Raw genomic sequence first — 23,335 nt, 5'->3', positions numbered from 1 at the left:
GGGTGTATTAGAAGGGAAGTAGATAGTAGGTCAAGAGAGGTTCTCCTTCCCCTCTACTCTGCCCTGGTGAGGCCACATCTGGAATATTGTGTCCAGTTCTGGGCCCCTCAGCTCAAAAAGGACAGGGAACTGCTTGCGAGAGTCCAGTGCAGAGCCACAAAGATGATGAAGGGAGTGGAACATCTCCCTTATGAGGAAAGGCTGAAGGAGCTGGGTCTCTTTAGCTTTGAGAAGAGGAGGCTGAGGGTTGATCTCATTAATGTTTACAAATATGTAAAGGGGGAGTGTCAGGAGGATGGAGCCAGGCTCTTTTCAGTGATGTCCAGTGATAGGACAATGGGCAACGGATGCAAGCTGGAGCATAGGAGGTTCCACAAACATTAGGAAAAGCTTTTTCACTGTGAGGGTGACAGAGCACTGGTACAGGCTGCCCAGGGAGGTTGTGGACTCTCCTTCTCTGGAAATATTTCAAACCTGCCTGGATGTCTCCCTGTGTGACCTACTCTGGGTGATCCTGCTCTAGGGCAGGGGGCTTGGACTAGATGACCTTTTCAGGTTCCTTCCAACCCCTAACATTCTGTGATTCTGTGAATACCTTGCTATTACTCCATTTTGTTCTATTTTCCACAGTTCAGCAAGCCACCTTTGGATTTTTAGACCTGTTTTTCAAGGTATTCACGAACCTTCCCAAACACTAGTTTATCAATACATTCCACGTGTGCACTCCTGAGCAGTTAAACAGAAAGTGAACTAATACAGAATCCTGCTTTGAATTCCATCTGACACCTTCTTCTGGTTTTATAATGAACCACTTATCACAGCTCAGAAGCAGCTATTCAAACAATTTCACACTAATCCACAGAATTTTTATCAAAGCCAGGTTTTTTAGTGCTGACATGCTGTCAGACAGTGTTAGAAATCTTATCAATGTCAAAATATAACAGTATACTGTTTCTTTTGCAGCCATAGGGACAGCAAATATGCTATTCTAGAAAAACCTAAATTAGGTAAACATAGCTTGCTCTTGACAACCTCCCAGTCACCTCCCCATTACACAGTGGTTGTTTACAAACAGTTTTTCATGGTTCCTGAGTCTGTGGGCACAGACTTCCTTCAAACTTCAGTCTTTCTCAGTCTGCACCGTTTAAATGACAGCCAGGTGTATGGTGATATGAGATTTCCAACTGCCGCTCTCGGGCAAGTTTCTGTCTCGTAAGTTTGGACAGAAAGGCAAGTTTGTATGTATTACACTGAAGTAATTCTGCCATCTCTGGAACAGAAGCCTGTGAAACTCCTTCCATGTGTAACTGGCTTCTGTGGCTGGAGCTGGTACAAGTCACCATCAAAGTCCATCCAGCATTGGTTGAGCTTTGGTTTCCTTCCTGGGTAAGTTCTCTGTTACTTTAACAACACAGTTCTTGAGACTGCTTGTCTCAGAGGCCTGGCTTCTCTACCTCACAGCTTGTAGGAAATTATCTCTAAGGCTCTTGCCTCTGTCAGATTTGGTCAAAATAAGCCAGCTGCTCTTAAGTTATCAGAGAAATGCAGGGGCATGATGATGTTCCCCTTGCTTGCACGGGAAACCGTATCAATAATCTCCAGCTAGTGACAGGACAATACCTGAGCCAATCGACCAACTGGTTTTGACATCTTGTCAACTACAGATAAAAACTCCGAGTTAGTAACATTACTGAATTATAGCTACATGTTCACACAACAGTTATTTCAAGCCTGATCACACTGGCTTATGAGGATCCACAAATTTCTCAGAGAAGAAATACAGGCAAGTCACTTTTAGCCATTACTTGCTACTTGTCCCTCTTGATGAATGGGCTTGCAGTTTTCCAAGTATTTGCTCTACTTCCAAAAAATCATTTTGCTCAGCAAAGTAATCTCTATCTCATTAACTAATGTTCTTCTGTCTAATGCAGTCTCTTTCCTCCTCTAAAGAGTTAAAACTGCGTGAAGAAGTTATTCTCACTATACTTCAAGGCATTATACTGGCAGCTACACTCTTCTACACAAATATGATGTATGAAAAGGCAAACCTATTTATTTCAAGTGCAATTTAATGTTACAAAGTATTACATACTTTCCACAGACATTCAGTACACAGACCTCAATAGAGATTGAAAAAAAAACCCCAACACCACTCCTTACATACTATTTATTAAGTTCTTTGCGACTGTGAATTGGGCAAGTGTTTGCCACCACTGAGAGCTAAACATCCTTCCTTAAATGACCTAAAGTTTTAACATTCAAGGAACAATGGATATCACACTCCAATGTACAGAATCTACATTAGGCTAAACATACTATTGCAACCCATTAATTAAACTAAAATACTGACCAAAGCAAAGAACAAGGAACCCACTTACTTCCTGTCAGCAAGGGAAGAAAGCATTCTGGGGCTTTAAAACCTGAGGGTGCATCTACGTCACTTTATACTCCAACATAATACATACAGCTACTTGTGCACATGTCTATTCGTCTGTACAATCAGGGTAGTGCACAAATCCCCCTGTATGCCCTGCTTTGGGTACTAATGTTACTGTGAACTAATGTTACCGTGAACTCCATGCAGTCTTAGTCCAAAGTGCAATATGTAAAGCTGTGAATCTAGTAAAAAATCTGTGTTTTTTATCTTTTGGAGTAAATGTAGATTTTGTCAGAACATATAAGTTAACATTAATTTAATGTAAAGTGAAGTAGCCACATCCAAAAGTGGTGAGCTGCTGTTGTGGCGGAATACTCCTAACCAGTGCTACAACGAAGCTTTGAATATCAGATAGTGATCTTTGTTCTCCTACTCTTCGTCTCCTGTGAAGAGTACAGGAGATGATTCTTGGCCTGCACCTGCATTTACACTCCTCTGCAGTAGCTGAACACACTACCGCAAATTTTTAAACTATAAAATTACTTCTTTGTGAGCTGCAGACTGCAGAGCAGAAGACAGAAGCTGACAGCAGGTTAATGAGAGCTATTTGAGTCAGAGGTCGCTTTCAAACAAAATATTAAGTAAGAAGGCTCCAGTCATTTTGAATAGTACATTATGAGTGCAGTTACTAATTTCACAAGCAATACTGAAAATAACTTATTTACCATAACATAATAATTTAGCAGACAATACAAAAAATCTTACTCAAAGTAGGGCAATGTCAGGCACCAGAAGCCTGAGCCCGGCTCCAGTCAGCAAGTCTATTTGTACAAGAATCTAATCATAAGACTTTTAATACCTGAGAAGTGTTTAAGCATTTCATAATTAGGTAGACAGGAAGGAAAAGGAAAAAGCAACTGTGTTTCAAAGAGTAACACACATTACCGTATGAATTTTTACAAACACATTTCATACAAAAATTGTATGACTATGTGTCAAAAAACCCGCACATTTCTCTTAGAAAAATCTACTAGCAAGTAGTATAAATCTGCACTTTTCCACTGGGAAGATTTCGCTGCTTCTATGACCTGGCAGTCAATCTGACAGTAGGCTACTTTACTGCTTTGAAGTTCTCAAGAAGACAGTCGTATCTCCCACTAACAACTTTGCTTAAAGTGTAACAGCATATACCTTAGTTCTCGTTTTCCAAGCATCCATTTCACTAAAGAAGTTATCAGAAATGCTTGAGAGTTAATTCACCTCAAAGTTCCTATTAAAAGCCACTTTCCTAAACGTTGCACTGTACAAAGTACATTTTCACATTGATAGAAAAAAGTACAACATGAGACTTCTTACCAAAGCACAGAGGAAATGGTATTTCCTGGTCCAATATTAAAAAAGGAAGTATCACCAAAGCCTTAATTCACTCACTGACATTAGGTGGAGTGCAGGCAGGCCCTCCTGCAAGACTGCAGCTATTAGCAGCTAAATTTCTAATATTTGAAAAAGACATCTGCACTGTGTATCATTTTCTAAACAGACCTAGTATAAGTTGCATGTAAGAACAACAGCCATTCCTGAACCTTAACCTCAAAGTATGAACTTAAAACTAAATGGATCTAGACATCCCTTATCTTTACAAAACAGGCTGAAAACAAACAGAAAGTGTGAATCTACTATTCTTTTGTAAGAATACAAGATTCAACGTCACATTTTACTGCTCACTGAAATCTAAGTCTTCAGCTTGTTTTTTAAATGGCTATCTACTCTTCTATGTATAACTAGCAAAGCACTGGACTGTTGTTTGTGTCACTTTACAATGCATTGGTGAGAAGATGACTCTCAAATTAGATGTACAGCTAGGCACCTATAAGTTTTTATAGTTTAATCACACTGTCAATCCATGCTGACCTGAGCTCTTACTGAAGTTAATGTTCACACTTCTGTGTGAGCTTCAATGTCAAAGTCAACCATGTCTGCAGAGGTAGAGAGCGATTTCTGTGACATTTCTGTAAGAGGGAAATATGCAGCATACAAACACCCACAGGTCAGTGGAAATACAGAAAAATTCAAACCCCTTGAGCTCCTATTTAGTAGTTAGGGACTGAATCTTCTGTCAGCTATCCCTGCATTTATACTGCCCAACTGCACTGAACCAGTTGCCCCGCTGCAAACACTGCACTGGTCTCCTGTTGTACTTTGAGAAGCAGCCACATACCCAGCAACCTGACCCAGTGCACGGCCCCGCTCCCCGTGTTACCCAGGCTGGGAGGAGGACCTGCTTTGAGCATGCTCTTTGTGGCCAGGCACAACCACGTCAAAACTTCAGAGCCAATGAGGGCACAGGATGGCATGTAGGCATCTCATATTGGCTTCCCTCGCAAAGAAAGCCTTAAGACAGAAGTTCCAGAAGAAGTGAATCAAGCACCAGAGGTGGCTTACTGCAGAAGTGTCATTCCTTGACCCTGGTATTTGTAAAGAGCTTTTATCAAGAGAAGTGCTACATTGAAAACACAGTGCAAAACATTCAACCAGAGAAGCTGGTTCAAGAGCCTCCAACTTCCTCCCTCCTCTCTCCAGAGAGAGGAAAGGACACACTTGCCTCTTTTTCCTATGACACCTGAAGTACTGCATATCTTAGGAAGAAGATAAAATAAAACCCTATTCATTTATCATTATTTAAATACTGTCCGTGCTGGAATGTAAGTTGAAACTCCATTCCCATTCCATCGCCAACTTCAGGTGATCTTCACAGGTGACTTCTTGTGTGCACAGAGGAGAGTGACGTAGGGAACCCCGATGAATGCCCATCTTTCACTGGGCCAGAACTTTATGACAGGGCCCTGCTCAGGGATCTCAGAGGCAGCATCGAAGTAAGCAAAGCAGACGCAGCCCAGGTATGCTGCAAGGCAAATCAAAATGTGCCTGGGAATAGACACCCATGACCCCCCCCAAGAAAAAAGAAAATATGAGTAACATAACTTCAGTAAAGCAGTCAAACATATCACCACTCTTTAAAATCTGTCCTTCATCTTCTTCCAGAGTCCCCCATAGGGTCACCCTTTGCACGCAGACAAAGAATAGAGACAATAAGGAAAGCCACAAAGCCACAGCTTACTCTTGGTCTAAACTTGCTGCTGCTTTTTCATCTCTTGGCATCTCACAGATTTGTGTAGAAATACACCTTGAATAAGAGAGAACAATTTGTTCCCCTGCTTCACCCTCAGTTGTTAACAGTGGAAGTTTTAGCTTTCACAGTCACTGCTGTGAAATCCCACAGCAGTGCTGTGGGATTTTTAGAAACCAGTAGGGCAAAGAATTCAATTACAATTACAAATTTAGTGTTTGGAGAACCTGATCATGCCAAAGAGACTGCTAAATCTGCCACCTTGAATAGCATGAGGCTTGCTCTGGGCTTATAATCTTACCAGTAATTCTATTTAGCACTAACTAGAAATAGTCAACATGTAGGACAGAAGCCTAATGTGGTGACGACATACCACATTTGAATCAAACTGTGGAGTTCAGGCACAATACTTACCATACGCAGTGCAAATAGGGGAAGTTAAACGAGGACCAGATTTCACAAAATACTTTGTCACTGATCCAGCAGAAAAGTGCTAGCATCCACCAAAGACCTGAAAAAAGACCTAGTTTGTACACACGCAGGTTTTCACACCTGAGGAGAAAAAGACAAAGAACTCGTGATAAAACAAAACAAAATTTTATTTGTAATGGCAGCTTGATGCTTTTTGGCCCTATGTATTCTCGGTTAGGATTCACAGTGCCAGGCACACATCTTTAAAATGCCTCTGCCATAAACGTCCTTATCGGAGGAACTTTATTTACAGTAAGTATAGCAAGATGACAAAACAAGCCTTCCCATCAGCAGCCTTAAATATTGCCTTAAATACCAGTGTGTAAACAGTGAGCAAACATCAGATTTCTCCCGTATCTAGGGAGGTGTATCTAGGACACCTAGTGATTAGTTACACATGCTGTCTGGTAACAACCGATGCTCAGATTTGTTCGCATTTGTCACTATATAAAGACTGGTAAAAAAGTGAACTAGGTGAGGGTTTCTTTAAGTGTTTTGTTGATTTTTCCCCCCCACAAGTTGGTATTGCACAATGTAAGAGTTCTGGAGAACTTGCAAAGTAGGAACCTCTACCCAGGGGGCCCAAAGAAGCATGCTTTAGTAGATGGTGCAGTCATCCACATCTCAAACAAAACTCCTAATGTTGACTAAGCTGAAGTTCTCTCCCTCCACAAGAAACCTGACTTGTTCATACAGAGGTACACCAGAGAGAAAGAAAACACAAAACATTTGCTATGGCCACATACAGTGGTCTGCAGATGACTGTCACTGAATACTGGAGCACATGCCAGGATACTTGGAGAGCATTACCTGTGTCACAGGTCTAATCAAAAGCTCACAGTTTTATTTTCCTGTATTTTCCTTTGTTGTTTTCCACATCTGGAACTATCCTATCAAAGTGTACTTTACTCAGAAGAGTAAAATCAGGAAAAATGAAGCACTGAGATAATCTTGCTGTTTTGAGGCTAAGCCTCTTGGTCTAGCAGATGGAGCTCTGCTGTTACTGATATCTCTAAAACAAAGCTAGACCAGTATGCGACCAGCCTTGTGTGGGAATGCATGGCTCAGCTCATACGTTTTCTGCAGGAATAGAACTATGATTTGGGATTTTCTCTCCTTGCTTTTTTTGATTTTGTTGTTGTTAAACTCTTGGTGAATTTCCCAGGGATGTGACAACCATTCAGTGCTCTTAGGTAATTCTTTCCTCAGTAAACTACTCTTCTCAGGTTACTGATATGACCTCCCAAAGCACTCCCAAACCTACCAATCAGATGACAGAATAATTTCCTTAAAGTAACTTGTTTGAGCTACACGTCAAGAGTAAACCAGTAATCCAAATCTCTAGCCAGTATAACATGGAATACTCAGCCTTCAGCTGGGTTACAGGCCCCTGTCTTATCCTTTTACATCCTAGAAGGAAAATAAGTCAATGCCAAGCACTCCATAATCCCTTTCTCTGTCCCAAGGTCTTCAAGAGAGGCTTCTCTAATACAGAATCACAGAATGTCAGGGGTTGGAAGGGACCTTGAAAGATCATCTAGTCCAATGCCCCAGCCAGAGTAGGATCATCTTTAACAAAAAGTTACTGGGAATGTCTCCATGCCTCTTCCTCTCCAGCAGAGCACCAGCCAACCTTTACCTCTGTTCCAATCCAGCCACCCCAGCAGATGACACTGAATCACCAGTCTTCTTCCACACAGTTCTCGGGCTCATTCACTGCACCTGAAGTTGAGCAGTGCTTGGCAAACAGGTCCTTTAAAGGGACACTTCACCTTGTGACACTCAGAAGTAATTAAAATGTGCTTCCCTGGAGGAGGGAGCTAGAATAGGAATACACATCTTTTACTCTGTGCACTGCAGCAGTATTTATGGTTCCTCATCTTCCTTATACATGGACTGTCTTTGACAACTGACTGACACAGTGCAGCAAACACAAAAAAGCTTTTTGGTCCTTCTGTCTTCCACACAAAATACCTGTTAGCCTGAAACCTGTTGTTCTTATTTGATACATTCAGGGAGCTCTAATTTTTCCAATATTTACCACTGTCTCCATGGCCAAATGCAGCATGCAAGCCACAGGGTGTCCTGCATTCACTGTCAGGGAAGTAGTAATGCTAGCTCTGTCCCCAAGCTCAAATTTGTCACTACACCCTCCTGCAAGTGTGAGATGATCTCCAACTACTCAGCTGGATGAAGAACAGGGCCAGAGAATGACACTCAGCTCTCTGTGATGGAAATGCACAACTGCAACAGGTACAGAAGCCTTGCTAAGGGAGTATGGCTAAGCGTTCAGAAAAATTAAAAACATAGCAGAGTGCTCTGTCCAGGAACACTTTTCTGAGTGTATTGCAGGAGCAGTAATATTCTTGGCTCTGGTGTACTGCAAGCTAAAGAATTAGTACAGTTTTCCTCATAGGATACTTTTCTCACTCTTGAAATGCTATTTCAGTTGACATTTTAACAGGCATGTGGAATTAAGAAACTCTTAAGGTTGAGCAGAAGGCACTTTTACAGCTACTGGATTAGTGACAGAAAAACTACCAAGTGCCTAACTCTGCTGAGAGAGAATTTTCTCCAGTGTCCTTTGCACAAGCTGGTTTTAGGATTTGGCATTTCTCTTTTAAGTCATCTATAAATAATGCCGCATTCAAAATCACCACACCTACCTTTATTTTTCAAAGAAGTCCTTCAACCACTGGCTAAACTGCAATCTGCTCCATAAGAAAAATATCACAATAGTTGCTTTCATAGCAAAACCACCTATACAACAGTCACAAAAATTAATATTCCACATAGCATATAAACCAAAATGGCTTTTTCGTTAGGCCTGAGTCCTCCATCTCACTTGGCAAACCACCAAGACAGAGTCAGAGGTGAAAGGGCTTGCTCAAGATGGCTTCAGGATTGTCTTGCTGCATACTGTAAAAAAAGCTCATTTCTCTGAAATAGTGTCTTTCCATTTAAAAAGGCTACAAGGAGCACAAAGGAAAGAGAGGGTAAGGAGATTTTTGAGTTGTCTGTAAAGTTTCAGAGTGCAGCTACACAAATTCTTCCTTACACTCTTTTATGAGACACTCTAGTGAGAAAAACATCCAAGACCTGGCACGGTTTTATCAGTAGAATTATACTGGAAAATCCTTCTCACTTTGGAGGATTCGTGTTTCTACCAAATGGCTAGACAGCACAGAACTCTTCACAAAAGTAGTGGGAAAATTATTATTGGTCAAAAAACCAGTATTGTAATAAGAATACTGGGCTTAATTCTCTCCCATTAATGCTAAGGCAGATTTACAGTATTCAGTGAGATACACAATGGTCGGTAAGAGCAAGATGCTAAACTATGTACCTAGCATATACATGCATGAATCAATGTTGTACATCTGACAGATAAAACTAGACTACTATGATAGGTACATGTGCATTCCGACAGAGGAAAGGGTGTGTGTACTGAGAACATGGAGGCTTTCCTGGACTAGTCTGAAGGACGTAAACAAACACATGCAACTCCCGTTTAAGATAAGAGGTTTGGCCACAAATATCCTGCTCCTGTAGTCAGTAGCCATGTTTGTCAACATCTGACGAGTTTGAATACCAAGAGGAGAGGACAATTAAACTGCATGGTTCAAAGAGTGCAAGGCTGCAAAGTAAAACTGAAAGCCTACTTGAAAAAAATTTCCCAACACAGGATCAGACATACAAAGATTGTAATGAAATGGTTTGCTCAGTACCATCATCTGCTACTGCAATTTATTTTAACAAACTAGATGCTGCAGAGTCTAGTGCAAAAGAAGAAAGAGGCACAAGTTGAAGAGCACAGTTGATCTCTGCAACACTCCCGGGTTTTCTGTGACCACCCATCACAGAGTCTTTCAATTCCTCCAGTGACTGTGCTTCAGATGGGCTGAGGACATGCTTGTTGAGGAGACAGGGGACTGCAAAGCTTCCTACCTGTCACTGCTTTTACCACAGTGAGGAGATGTAATGCAAATACCACCTGGAAGCTGGCAAAGAACATGGACCTGACCCATTTCTTTTATTTCTCAATAGGCGTGTGCACTGATACTCAAACCACCACTGAAACAGAACCTATCAGCTGAGGGTCTAAAAGAGCTGTCCATGCGGCTGTATGCAGATCTGTGACATGCTCCTACTCTAGCCTGAAAGAAATTCGACCCCCTACATTTCCATTTGCACCTTTTGCCTACACAATGCACAGTGTTCTCAGTTTAACATAAACAGCAGTTATTTAAATGCTAGACTTTCTGCAAACACTGATGTGCCTCAGATGCTTGCTATACAAGGGACTGGGCTAGTACACATTTCCAGCAGCTTTATCTTTCAGTGTCATCCTCAACAAAACACAGCAGCTTTTCTTTAAACAAGTTGCTGGATGTTGATTAACTGCTTGATTCATTTTGCCACAGGTATTTCCCTTTATACTCTAAGGAATATTTTAAACTTTTAACTAGTTTAACCTTTTAGCCAAGGAATAAGGGAACTGTAAGAAATGTGCAACAATAAAGCAGGGCTCCCCTGCAGACAGAGTTGTAGTAAGAGAACTAAATATGAACAGAAAGACCTGCAGCTAGAAGCTGTACAGATGTCAGCTGAGAAACAATAATCTAGCACCTATCTGCACATGGAGATAGTGACATGCCTGATGATGACACAGTAAATCTCAGTAATTTGATGATACTGTAGTCTCAATGGTTATTTGGCTTGAACCAGCAAACCAAAGGATCCACATTCACTTTCTCCCTGATACCATCCCATAAGAAAGCTTCTATTTTTTTTTGATGATTTGTTCAGACAGAAGTAAGAATAAAGTTTAACAGTCTCTTCGTGCTTCAAGGAGAAGTATGCACTGAACTACCTTTTGCTCTTTTGATCATCTCCCATGCACAATACTTTCTAGTATACACTTCACCCTATCAGCTCTGCATTTAAGAATATAATGCTTTCTTTTGACAAATTACCTCCTTATTAAAGACAAATGAGAGGCAGAAGATTCTCATCTGAAAACACAGTGGTTCTGATTCACTGCACTTCTACACAAGACTGCCATCAGTCTACAACAGGAATAAGAACAGGGAGTTTTGGTCTAACACACCACAAACCTCAGCCTGGAACAGAAGAAACTGCTCTAGAGGTTTTTCTCCTTCTTTCCCTCAATTCCTGTTTCACAGATAAATTTCCACGGCAGACTGCAAGGACTCAGATGTATAGCCATGTACTGACTGTGGCGGTAGAGAATAGGGGAAATGCAAGCATTTTTAATAATGCTTAGTTTATTTCTTTTTCCTGTAAAAAGGCATGAGATGATTCCTCTCCTCTGGGTTTACAAAAATATACGTAATTTAAAACTCCTAGGGATCAACATAACTTGAAATAAAACCCTCAGTTATTTGCCTTTTACAGTTAGGAATTTATCAAAAAATATCATAGGTATCACATCATCCTAAAGTACAGTTAAGAGGGTCATATGTCACTTCAGGACCCTTTTTAGTAGCCAATTCAAAACAAAGTTTATCTGTGTCCTTACTTCTCTCTCAAAAAACAGACAGGGAAACTCCACACATTTTAGTAAGAGATGATTTTCCAGAAAGAATTTTCAAAAGCTAGTATCTGTAGGCATACCAATTTTTAGATTTCACACAATAGTATTCAAACTTGAAAGACACCAAGTTTCTTAGGAGCTCATACCTGGAAAAATGATACGTAGAGAGTTCACATAAATTATTCAGTGCCACAACTAGATCACCATTTGCCCTGTCAGTAGTTTCTTGGTGCTTTCATCAAAATGAGACACCTCCAGCAACATTCTTCAATTACTGATCTTCCTATCTACAACTAACTTGTGTGCTGTTTTCTGAGTTTCTTTGACCATAGGAACAAAGCAGTTGCTTCCACTGTATGGAGAAGCAGCAGCAGAATAAAGCAGCAAAAAAGGAGAATCTCTGTTCTAACAGGAGCAGTCAGAATAAAGACATTTGGTACTACTCTTGTTTCTTTTGATGAACATTTATATATGCAATATGCAAGAGACATAAGTTGTGAAATCCTTCTCAGACCCTCAAGAAGGGCAAGGACAAGTTGGTATGTTGGTACTCATCTGCTCCTCTCTGCAATGAGTGAAGAGATGCAAAAAAATGTCTGTTGACAGCTACTGGTATCACTATCGTGGTAGGACTCTTTAAAATGTTAAGATCAGTCTCAAGTTCTCCTCTATTTGCATCATGGTTTTCTAGTTTCTAAGGCACTGTCTGATAGCTACTCTCTAAAACCTAGTGATTAACTTTAACTTCGTCAGTCTGACTCCATCACCTATGTCAGAAGACAAAGTAGTGTAAGGCTTAAAGACACCTCTGAGAGCTGGAACACCTTCCACAGATGCATGGGCCTTGCTTCACGTCCTCTCTAGTACCCAGAGTGTGATCATGTGATTACCTTGCCCTCAGGTGGATTATACAGCAGAAACACTGTCAGCAGCGTGAAATCCTTGCTCTGATTCCACAACAAACAGATAAATTTGAGTCAGATCAGGCTACAGCGAGCGATACCTCGCAAGGAGATAGACAATATCTGACCTAGTATAATGGCCTACAAAAAAAAAAATATCCTTCCCACAAATGCCTACATACAACTACATACCTGATCTCACTTGCACGTGGAAGAAGCATTTCTGGTACCCTACCACAAGCGCTGGAGCCACATCTAGGGTATCATCAGACAGTGGCCTCAGGAGAACTGTACTCACCTCTTCAACTCAGCAATGAGCAAAGCTGTGCAGGGAACACCCAGAGTCATTAGTGAGATGTTGTTGATGGCAGGCTTAATGAAGGCAAGGCAGGTAGTAACTCCAGAGAGGACACCCACAGCAGCTTTGAATCGGCTCCTGCATAGTGGTTTTGGGGGGAGAAGAAAATGTTTTTAATGCAAATAATAAGTAAACCCAGAAATCTTAAAATTATTTTAATAATGTAACAAAACTTAGATTTTACTATGTAAATTCAGAAGGTGCGATAACTATGTGTATAAAACAGATGTGGATCTTGCAGATGTCGATTTGTACGTGCATGTAGAGTTAATTACAAAAATCTTTGCTGGACTGTGATCTTGTGATTAAGCCATGCGTATGTATGTATATTTCTACAAACACACACTAATCACTGGTTTCAAATTCCAAAGGCTACGCTCTGATCTTCCTCCTCCCACAATAAGTGAGAAACAAGTCCATCACTGCTCACAGCACTCTACATCCTCAACGCAGCACTGTGCCATCATTCTTCATGCCTTTAACATGGATTTCTAGGATATTTTGTTACTTTTAATGCCCCAACTTCTAGAGTCATGTCACAGTCTATTTTCCTTCGTCTATTTTAAGCCTTGAAGTTACTGAAAACTATGTGGTAAGAAAGAACATTGTCCAGTATGTCCTCCTTCTGTACACATCAGAAAAGCATCAAGACTGTAACACACCAACTTCCTTGACAGATTCTCAGGAAGAAGTGTTCTGAAGCATTTAGGATAGTGGACATCTTCCACCTCATCTTTTTCTTTATGAATCAGTTATAACCTGGAAGATTATTTATAGTGTTAACACCAAGTTCAAACGAAAGAGGACTTCACCCGGAAAGTGGTGGTGTTCCTTTTAAAAAGGACAGAGTTAATCTCTTTGCCTGTACTATGAACCAACCCAGCACACGAGAAGAAAATAGTGATAGATGACATATAACAATCCCATTAGGGTTCTGAGGAGTAGTTTACATGCAGTCACAGAAATTCTTCAAGACTCTGAACTTTTCTTCCCTTGAACTGAATGTCTAGAAGTCATGTCATCAACCAAAACACCCCAGTAAAACCTATTTGTTTGTTAAGCTGATGGTGTCCTGTAGTAGCACTGTGTTGTAGTAGTACACAGAAGTACTAAATTCACATCAATATGACAAAGCCATTAGACTGCATAGACTGTACACAGTAACAAGACATATTTTCCTCAGTGCAAGCTATTTTGAGGAATGGTCAATTTAGGCATCAACCTTCACTCTGCTTCCACTCCCCAGCAACTTCTAATCAGGGACATGCCAAGGAAAAAAACAGCACACACATCCCAGACAGTAACAGTATAAGAAGGCAAGAGGTAGCAGCCTTAGCAATTTTCAGAAAGTATGCTGGCACTGCATTTTAAACCTCTCCATAACCTAAATTTCTTTAGTGAATAAAAAAGCAGTATGTACAACGATTATAGCACATATTTTATGGGGGAAAAAACAAAACTAGACTCTTTAAAGTGGCTTTTTTAAATCGTGCATGAAAGAGAAAAAATCCTTTTACAACAATATGCTTCTAAACAAACATCCTTTGAATACTTGAACACAACCTCTAACCCCTGCCTTAAATACTGAGATGAAAATTCAGCTGACTTCCACAGGTCCCTTTTTATATATACTTTAGGATATGCAAAAGGAAGAGGTAAAGAGGGTTTCCCTTACTTTACTTTAGCTGCAACTTACATAAACTACTCATGTAAAGGTCTCCTAGAATCAACATGAACTTTCAGAGGCAAGTCACTTCATCCCAAGATCTGAACTTACAGGGTATAAACGGTACCACCAAGAACTGCAGACTCAGGAATTCTGAACAAAATGGGCTGAATACAAACAACTGGAAGAAAATGGAGTGAGAAAAGACAGTGGCGGCAGTGGTAAAGTTAGATGATAACTTGGTGCCATTACACGTTGGTTTAGGTATATTAGCCTAAGAAGTTTTAAGAAACATGAAAGTGTACATAGATGACTGTATGATTACCTGTCATTTCGAAAAACTCTGGGCAGGTATCTCCTAGGGAACCACATGGCAAGAGCACACATCAGGACCCAGAGAATAGCCAGTTCATCCAACATCTGGCCCAAGAAACTGAGAGTAGCATGAAAATAAACTGATCCAATTCCTGAAAGAATCAAACAAAAGGCAATATGCATAGTTCCAGTACTGTATAGACCAAAACACACTGCTTATGTTCAGAAATTCATAGCAAATGGTGGGTATCATTTGATCTAGAAAAGGTTAAAAAAAAAAGAAAACTGTAAAACAAATGCCAACTTTCCTAAGGCAATCAAAGTCTTCAGCACCTCTAATTACAAACCAAACACATCACAAAAGCAGCAGCTAAAGATGCCAGCTCCTGCTAGACAAGCAGATGGGGAAAAACATCAGGCTGTAAAGTTAAATGTAAACCCAGTTAAGAAATAAAAGCCAAATACTGCTTCTGAATTTGCTCAATAGCACAAGAATGGGTAAGACAAAGACGAAAAGCAGCATCTGATGACTACCCCATGATACGGGTTTACAGGTGGAAAGTGTTCACACTGCCCCACGGGGCTCTGATCATCCCTTTAAAAGTTCCAAGTGTCTCCAGGAATGAAAAAGCTTAAGAATTTCACCTCTACAAAATAGCTCAGCCTTTCGGCAAAACCTATTATTCTCTTCAGCGGTGCCGGGCACTTTCAGCTCTCATTTAAGCAAAACCAAAAGAGGAAGGAGGGGCAGTACTGCCACAGCGTAAGCTCAGATATAAACATAGTAAGTTACCCAGAGGAAGAATAGGAAGGGAACAGAACTAAGGCCAAAGTTCCCACCAACCTCGAATTGCACAAGGCATTTTCCTTCAGAAACTATGACTGCTTCGGTTTCAAGCTAATGCAAGCAAACTCCTCTGCAGACGCCAGGATTGCTTTGTCTTGCAAAACACGCAAACACTAGCAGGAAAAAAATGATTTCCTCTCTCAGTTCATGTGTGAGCAGGCAAACAGAGACTAACCAACTTACCAACCACAACCAGCAGAGTCCAGATTAAATATATTCCACTGTTGAAGCAGGTTGCGTATTGACGGAATAAGCACATACATATGGGTGGTAAAATAAAAAACAAGACGTTGCTTATCTATGGGGAAAAAAAACAAACAGTATCACAAGGACAGCAAATAATAAAATCTTAAATATTCACAGTCTGCCTAACACATCTATAAACGTATTTTGTTATCCAGTGAAGTCCCAGCTCAAAAAATTAGAGTCCTCAGTTTCTGCCAAAGCTGAGCTGTTTTTTGCAAAGTATCAGTTTATTCTGTTTATCATTAAACTAATAACAGAATAAAAACTTTAAGCAACATAAAATGTGGTTAGTTGCATTTGCAAACTAACTTTCAGGTCTACTCCCAGAGGAATTTTATTCAGAGTCTACAAATACTTGAGACTGTTGCAGTTCAGGAAGACTACAAGAGCAAGCAGCTGAGGAACAGGACGTCCTGGCAAGTGACCTGTCCTCTCAATGGCTGTCACGGCTAGTATGGAAAAAAACCACTAGAGGTTCTGGCACTACAGAAGGATAGACAAGCTTTGTGGAATTCTCTGAGCAATAGCTATTGTCTGGAAGATCTGAAATACAAAACTAAGCTAAAAGAGTTAGAAACCTTTTTGTGCAGTGTAAAGAGAGCCTGAAGCTGTGAACCCTTTCACACCTCATTTTTTTCTCTTTGTTCTCCACTACAGAAACAACTGAGTATGACTGGAAACTAGTTGTAGGAAGGTAAAAAGGATGATATTTCAGACCATTCCTAGCTTTTAAATTTAATATGTAAGAGTTTAACAAAGACATATTTTCTCTTGCTTACCAACAATCCAAAGCATGATTCTCTAGTTGAAGGTTGTGAACTCTTTACCAGAAATTACCAGGAGCTACCACTGTAGCAATCCCTTGGTTCTCCCAGGAAGTAGCTGCCAGTGCTGAGGGCCAGCCTTGGCACTATAACTGAGCAGTTATGGAAAGACTACTGCTGCTTCACAGTGGGACAGGGGAGAAGGATGAGTTCCCCAGCTTCAGCTTTCTCATGTTCCCCTGCCTAGCTCAAGCACGAGAAAAAATCATGCCCAGCAACATTCCCCTAAAGCAGATGTAGAAAACAACTCTGAGATAAGAGCACTCCTCTGGGGACAGGTTCCCTCTTCACAGAGACTTACATACTTTTACTGACATCAATGAAAATCTAGTGAAGAGGTGCTGTCTGAACACACAAAGAAGGCATTTGTTCATTCAACTACCATTGTCCACCACTCAACACTGCCTGAGAACAAAGCTTACACTGATTAAAATGAAGACATCTCATTTAACATTTGCAAGGCTCATAAAGACATACTTCTAGGCTGGCATTCAAAATGTCAATAATTACAGAAGCAGTTTCTCAGCACCATCTACTTCATGCCTGACATCTTGCCTCATGCTAAACGTCCATCCTCACAGACAAGTTGTGTTTCTTTCCAAAGTCTTGGCTATTACATTTCATTAGAATACCTTAAAAAACCCTTCACCTATGGAGTTTAGAGCTGCAAATCCCATGCAAATCTCTGCGAGCAGCACCCTGGTGAGAGCACACAGCCCAAGCAAAGACCCTCTAATGCAGAGGGCTCCTTGCGGCCAGGCCACCACACCAACCAGTCACACAAGGGAAAGGTGCCAGAGAGTCACCTCCCGCTGGACTGACCTTTCTGAACTGATGGAAAGGTTGAACCCTTCCACCAACTGCTAACTCACACAGTGTGTTTTGTCACATAGGAAGCCAGCCTCATAAAGCAGATGTGAAAAACCTGTCCAGGCAGCAACTGATGAACAGTACTGCAGACCAAGCACATCTTCAGTAGGAATAAAAGGGATCTTCTTATGGAAATTACCCCACAGAGGTGGCAAATTTTGCCTTTGTCCTTCACAAATTAAGATGGTGGAGGGCTGACAACAAGGGCATCTGGCCATGTCAGAGTGCAGTACACTGCACAGCTCTGGTGTTGTGATTTAACCTCAGCCAGCAACTAAGCCCCACGTAGCCACTCACTCCCCTGCAGTGGGATGGGGGAGAGAACAGGAAAGGTAAAAGCAAAAAAACTCAGGGGTTGAGATAGTGAAGGCTGCACTGGTAAGCAAAGCAAAGCAAAACATGGAATTCATTCAATCCTTCCTACTGGCAGACAGGTGTTCAGCCACCTTCAGGAAAGCAGCATTTCATCATGCCTAATTGTTATTTGGGAAGACAAATAGCATCAGTCCAAACACACCCCGCCCCTTCCTTCTTTTTCCTCCCAGCTTTATATACTGAGCATGATATCATACGGTCTATGATATCCCTTTGGTCAGTTGGGGTCAGCTTTCCCAGCTGCATGCCCTCCCAGCTTCTTGTGCATCCCCAGCCTACGGGGCAGCAAGCATACACAGTTACTCTTGTGACGGATAGGGAATGAAGGGGAGAGATGACGGACTATGAACAAGTTCTCTGGGGATTTGGAAGTACTCTACACACTTGAGGCTTGTGAAGGTGAGAAAATAGATGCTTAGAAACAAACGGGTGCAGAAGAAAACCTTTCCACCTCAACAGCTCTAAGTGATCAGTAAACAAAGTCAGATCACATAATTGCAGTTCATACAAATTTGGCTAGGTAGTCCTTATCCTGCTTAGGAACAAGACAACAAACACACCTATCTACCATACCTGTAGCAATGCAGATACTAAACAGGGGATTAAACAAGGGAGTGGTTCTGCCCTACAATAGTGCTCTTCTGGCACTGAACTCCTGATCATGCTAAGGTTCTACCTGAAAATGCAATAAAACCCCTGCAACCTAGAGCTTGGCTATGACTTGTACTCCTTGTGATGGCCACCAGGAAGATTTCCTATCATAGAAGTTGAAATAATTTTAGTAATGAAATTATTTTCTAGTTTACAAAAAATGTGGTAATCACAGATCTCTTTCATGCAATAGCTTATTTCAAATATTTTTCACAAGTTATATTAAAATCAAAACTCTGAACATTTTCTGAAATACACTGCTGTACTTGATTTGTGTGGCCAGGTTTTGGTAGTGGAGGTCTGTAAGGATGGCTCCTGTGAGAAGCTGCTAGAAGCCTTCCCTGGGTCTGACAGAGCTAGCTCCAGTCAGCTCCAAAGATGGACCCACCGCTGATTAGGCCGAGCCCATCAGCAGTGGTGACAGTGCCTCTGTGATAACGTATTTCAGAAGGGGAAAAGACGACTGTACAGCTGCAGCTGAAGAGACGAGTGAGAATACATGAAAGAAACAACTTTGAAGACACCAAGGCCCATCAAGAATGGAGGGGAGGATGTGCTCCAGGTGCTAGAGCAGACAGTCCTCTGGGTCGTGGTGAAGACCACAGTGAGGCAGGCTGTTCCCCTGCAGCCCAGAGATGACAGAGTGTAGATGTCCACCTGTAGCCCATGGACGACCTCACGCTGGAGCAGGTGGATGCACCTGAAGGAGGCTGTGACCCTGTGGGAAGCTCACACTGGAGCAGGCTCCTGACAGGACCTGTGGACCCATGGAGAGAAAAGCCCACGCTGGAGTAGGTTTTCAGGTAAGACTTGTGACTCTACAGGGGACCTACACTAGAGCAGTCTGCTCCTGAACCCCATGGAACGGACACTGGAGCAGTTTGTGGTGAACTGTTTTTTGTGGGAGGGAACCCACACTGGAGCAGAGGAAGAGTGAGGAGTCCTCCCTCGAGGGGGAAGGAGCCACAGATGCAACATATAATGAACTGACTGCAATCCTTGCACGGTGCCCCTGCACCACTTGGCAGGAAGGAGGTAGATAAGTCAAGGAAAAAGTTAAGCCCAGGAAGTAGGGAGAGGTGGGAAGAAGTTGGGGTTTTTTAGGATGTATTTATACTTCTCATGGCCTTTCTCTGATTTGGTTCATAAAAAATTAAATTAGTTTCTCTGATTTGAGTCTGTTTTGCGTGTGACAGTTATTGCTGAGTGATCTCCCTGTCCTTACCTTGGCCCACGAGCCTTTTGTTGTTTTCTCTCCCCTGTCCAGCTGTGGAGGGGGAGTGACAGAGCAGCTCTGGTGGGCACTCAGTTTGAAATTCAGTGTCAGCTAGTTAACCATTAGAACTGACCTGCTGGTTTTCATTCCCTGATAGGAGCCTGGCTCTCTAGGAGCACGTCACCCCTTGACAATACTGCAACAATTAAGACCACCCTTTCCAAGCAAGTGAGGCACCTATCCATTTGGCTCTGGTCTCAGAAAATACACTGCAGCACAATTTTTGTCATAATACATAATTGGCCTGCATGGTTTGATAATGTGCAGTTTAAATGCTGATACAGTTTAGTGCAAAAATGAGTAACAGGAACACAGAGAACCTCCTCTGGGATCTGCAAAAGGCAACAATTAAAAGTTAGAGTTCTGGAAAAAAAGATAAGCTGCCCATTACAGAATCATAGAATCACAGAATAATTTTGGCTGGAAGAGACCTTGAGGATCATCGAGTCCAACTTTTGTCTGCATCACCAGCAGTCCATCCTCTAGCTTCATACAATTCTGGACCTTTAGTTTTTAATTTCCAACTATTTAACTGTACGAAAGGAATATACGACATGAGCCACAGAAGGAATGCCAGCGGCTTGCTCAGATCATGACCATGTAACTTCACTCACACCTGGCCGCTGTCCTGACACAGGATGTTTCCTGCAGCCCTACCAAAGCTCAAGTATGCTTTACTACCTAGTTCATCTCCCAGACAGCAGCTGCAGCATTCAACCACCAGAACACCTACCGCTCTACCTCTTTGCAAGGAGAAATCAAAAATGGATTAAGCAGCTCCTGGTGAATTCAGAGGATTTGTACATTCTATATCCTGATGGATAAGCATGTCACTCACATCCACTAAAAGAATTTTTTGTTAAAAAAAAATATGTAGAGAGCAGAAGCATTCTCTCACACTCTTAAGGGTATCTGATAACTTTTTAAAACTTTTATCTTCATGCCACTAGGGAACAAGACATAAGGAATAAAAACACTGGCAATTCCCTCTTTAGATGGAAATCTGACAAAACCCTATCTATTACATGCACAACTGAATGTAAGATACTGAACTACAAAGTACTGACTTTACAGAAAAACATATGTACTATTTTCAGATGCTTAAAACATGAACTACAGGTTTTTTTAAAATACCTCCTCTGCAGAGGGTAAATTTTCTTGATTATGTGGAAGTATCTGCTTTATGTTCTGAAGCAGGGTTACACTGTGTCAGGACACATTATTCATTTCTGGAAAAAAAACCCAAGAAACAAACAAACAAAAAAGATAGTCTTCCTCTAACTACTCTTTCAATTTCAGTTACAAAGTGTTTCGTGTCCTCTTTAGTGAAAGACTGTAAGAGCAAAATACAAAATCGCATCAGTCTAGCTCATGCACATTTTAAAAAATTAGCTTGATCAAGCTGTACAAAACTTCTGAACAGATATTCTCCTGTTTAGAGCTTTGTTTTGCTTTTTAACTACGTCAAGTTAAATTCACGCATAACAGATGAAGACTGAGTCCCACAAGAATAAAAAGAAAATGATTTTTTAAAAACATGTTTCAGATAGACTGAACCAGTTTTGTGCTTAGACGGATATTCTATGAGACCTCAACTACAACTCTGACCTCAGCCATGACAGTTTAAAATGTGGATTAGCAAGGTTTTAATCCACAGCTTAGAGAACCAGATGCCAGATTCAGGTCTGCTGAAGAGTCCTTCCTGAAACTTCGAGAGGGTTTGAGTCAGAACTGATTTATCTTAGTAGGAATAAAATTTAGACTCCACTTAAGATGCCTGTCAGAATAAGGCCAAAATTTCTCAACTGTTCTCTGAGCACCTGTCTTTTGGGGCACACACTTGCACAACCCCATCAATCCACTGCGGCCCATTGTCTTAATTTTCAGAAGTCAAACCCTTACAATGACTTGTTACTAGTGAAGAGAGGCTAAACATTTCCCTCAGGGCAGCCTCTTTTTTCCTCTCCTTTCAATGTTCAGCTTGCTGATGTGTACGCAGCGGCTGCAATACACCAGGTTTCAGTGCAAACTTTTTGCCATGTCTCTGTTAACCTGTCTGGAACTTCAGTTATTCATCCAGACACACCTGCAGCTCCTAGCCTTGTGCAAGCATCTATACCACTGCTGTTCAGCTCAGCACAGTCAGAAGGATAGCCATCCCCCTGCATAGCTGGCTCCAGAACACACTTGCTGTCTTCAAGAAACTTGTTTATCCTGATCTTTTCCTCCCTTTGTTTTTGGTTCTCGCACAGTGACATCAGACACAAAGAAAGCAGTTAAGTTTCCCCACACACCCTCAAAGTTCTCCAGTGGCAGAGACCAGCCACCGCCCAGACAACTTCGGCAGCAAACTACAAGAAAAAACAACAGGTTAGCAATGGACACCACGTCCCATGGAATTACTTGCTCTACATGTGCAGCACTCCCCATGATACACACTCCAGCAAGGGAAGCCAGACACCTGCTTCTTTCTTCCACTGGATGTTAGTAGTCAAAGAAATACAGCTTGAAAAGGAAAGACAGCTTAGCCAAGGACAGAATTTGGGAGAAAAATCCCTAGAAGACCATTTTAAAGTACAAATGAGGCAAAACAGAAGCCCCAGCTCTTCATTTGGGGACCCAACACCTACTGTGGAACATAAAATAGACAGGGCATTCGCAGGGTTTGCTATTGGACTTATGTTTCTCACAGAAAGGCAAACTACTAAAAAGCATGATGCATTATCTCACTCTGATGGGTCTATTTGTCATGGCAATTCTTTACATCAACAGGATGTAAGGAGCATTGTTTGCTTTTCAAGACGAGTGGTACAGAGCAGTCTGGGTTTGTTGGTGGGGATGTTTTGCCAAGTACTCTCCAGCTGCTGGGAGGTATGGGGATGGTGTGATAGGGCTCAGGGGTGAACCAGAGCTTACTGGAAAGACGCAATAACTGCATTAGTCCTCTTTCCTTCCTTTCTTCAGCTACTTTTTTAAGCAGACGTCTCTTCTTCTTCCCAAAGTACACTGCCGACTTCATCCTGCAACCTCCAGAGAAATTGTTCCTGAAAACTTTGCCTTTCTGGAACCAAACCCACCTGGATGAACCACGGTTTTGCCTCCACACACTAAGGTGTTTTTTACTCCTGATCCGTCACCACCTCACACACCATCAAGCGCCTGACACCTGTGCCAACGGGTACTGGAGGCAGGCAATCCAGCACCAAATGTTCTGCACTCGATGCAGACAAGGAGGGGGCCTGCGGTGCTCTATCCACCCTCTCTAAACCTCCCGATTTTATACACGCAGCGCAAAACCGCTCGTTTTTCTTTTATTTTAGGCGCACCGGGGACTGCGGAAAGAAGCAGCAGGCAGGCACAGAAGGGCACTCGGCAACCCGATGAAAATCCTGACCGAGACGGACTTGGCGGGCAGCAGGACCCCCTCGGGGCTCCGGCGGGACCACTGGCCCGCTCGCTGCCCGCTTGCTCAG

General features: G+C 41.8%; 1 protein-coding gene across 1 annotated transcript; it reads right to left on the bottom strand.

Moving 5' to 3' along the window:
- Positions 1-4,849: 4,849 nt before the first annotated feature.
- ACER2 (alkaline ceramidase 2) lies at positions 4,850-15,918 on the bottom strand (the record flags this gene model as incomplete). Its single annotated transcript, XM_009869590.1, has 5 exons — positions 4,850-5,302; positions 5,919-6,056; positions 12,733-12,870; positions 14,784-14,925; positions 15,804-15,918. Coding segments are annotated over 5 exons (720 nt in total), but the record flags the coding sequence as incomplete, so codon positions are not given.
- Positions 15,919-23,335: the final 7,417 nt, after the last annotated feature.

This window comes from Apaloderma vittatum, unplaced genomic scaffold, assembly GCF_000703405.1.
Source record: "Apaloderma vittatum isolate BGI_N311 unplaced genomic scaffold, ASM70340v1 scaffold7510, whole genome shotgun sequence".
Taxonomy (NCBI): domain Eukaryota; kingdom Metazoa; phylum Chordata; class Aves; order Trogoniformes; family Trogonidae; genus Apaloderma; species Apaloderma vittatum.
Note: the sequence above shows the minus strand (reverse complement) of the source record. Positions and strands in the feature narration are given on the sequence as shown.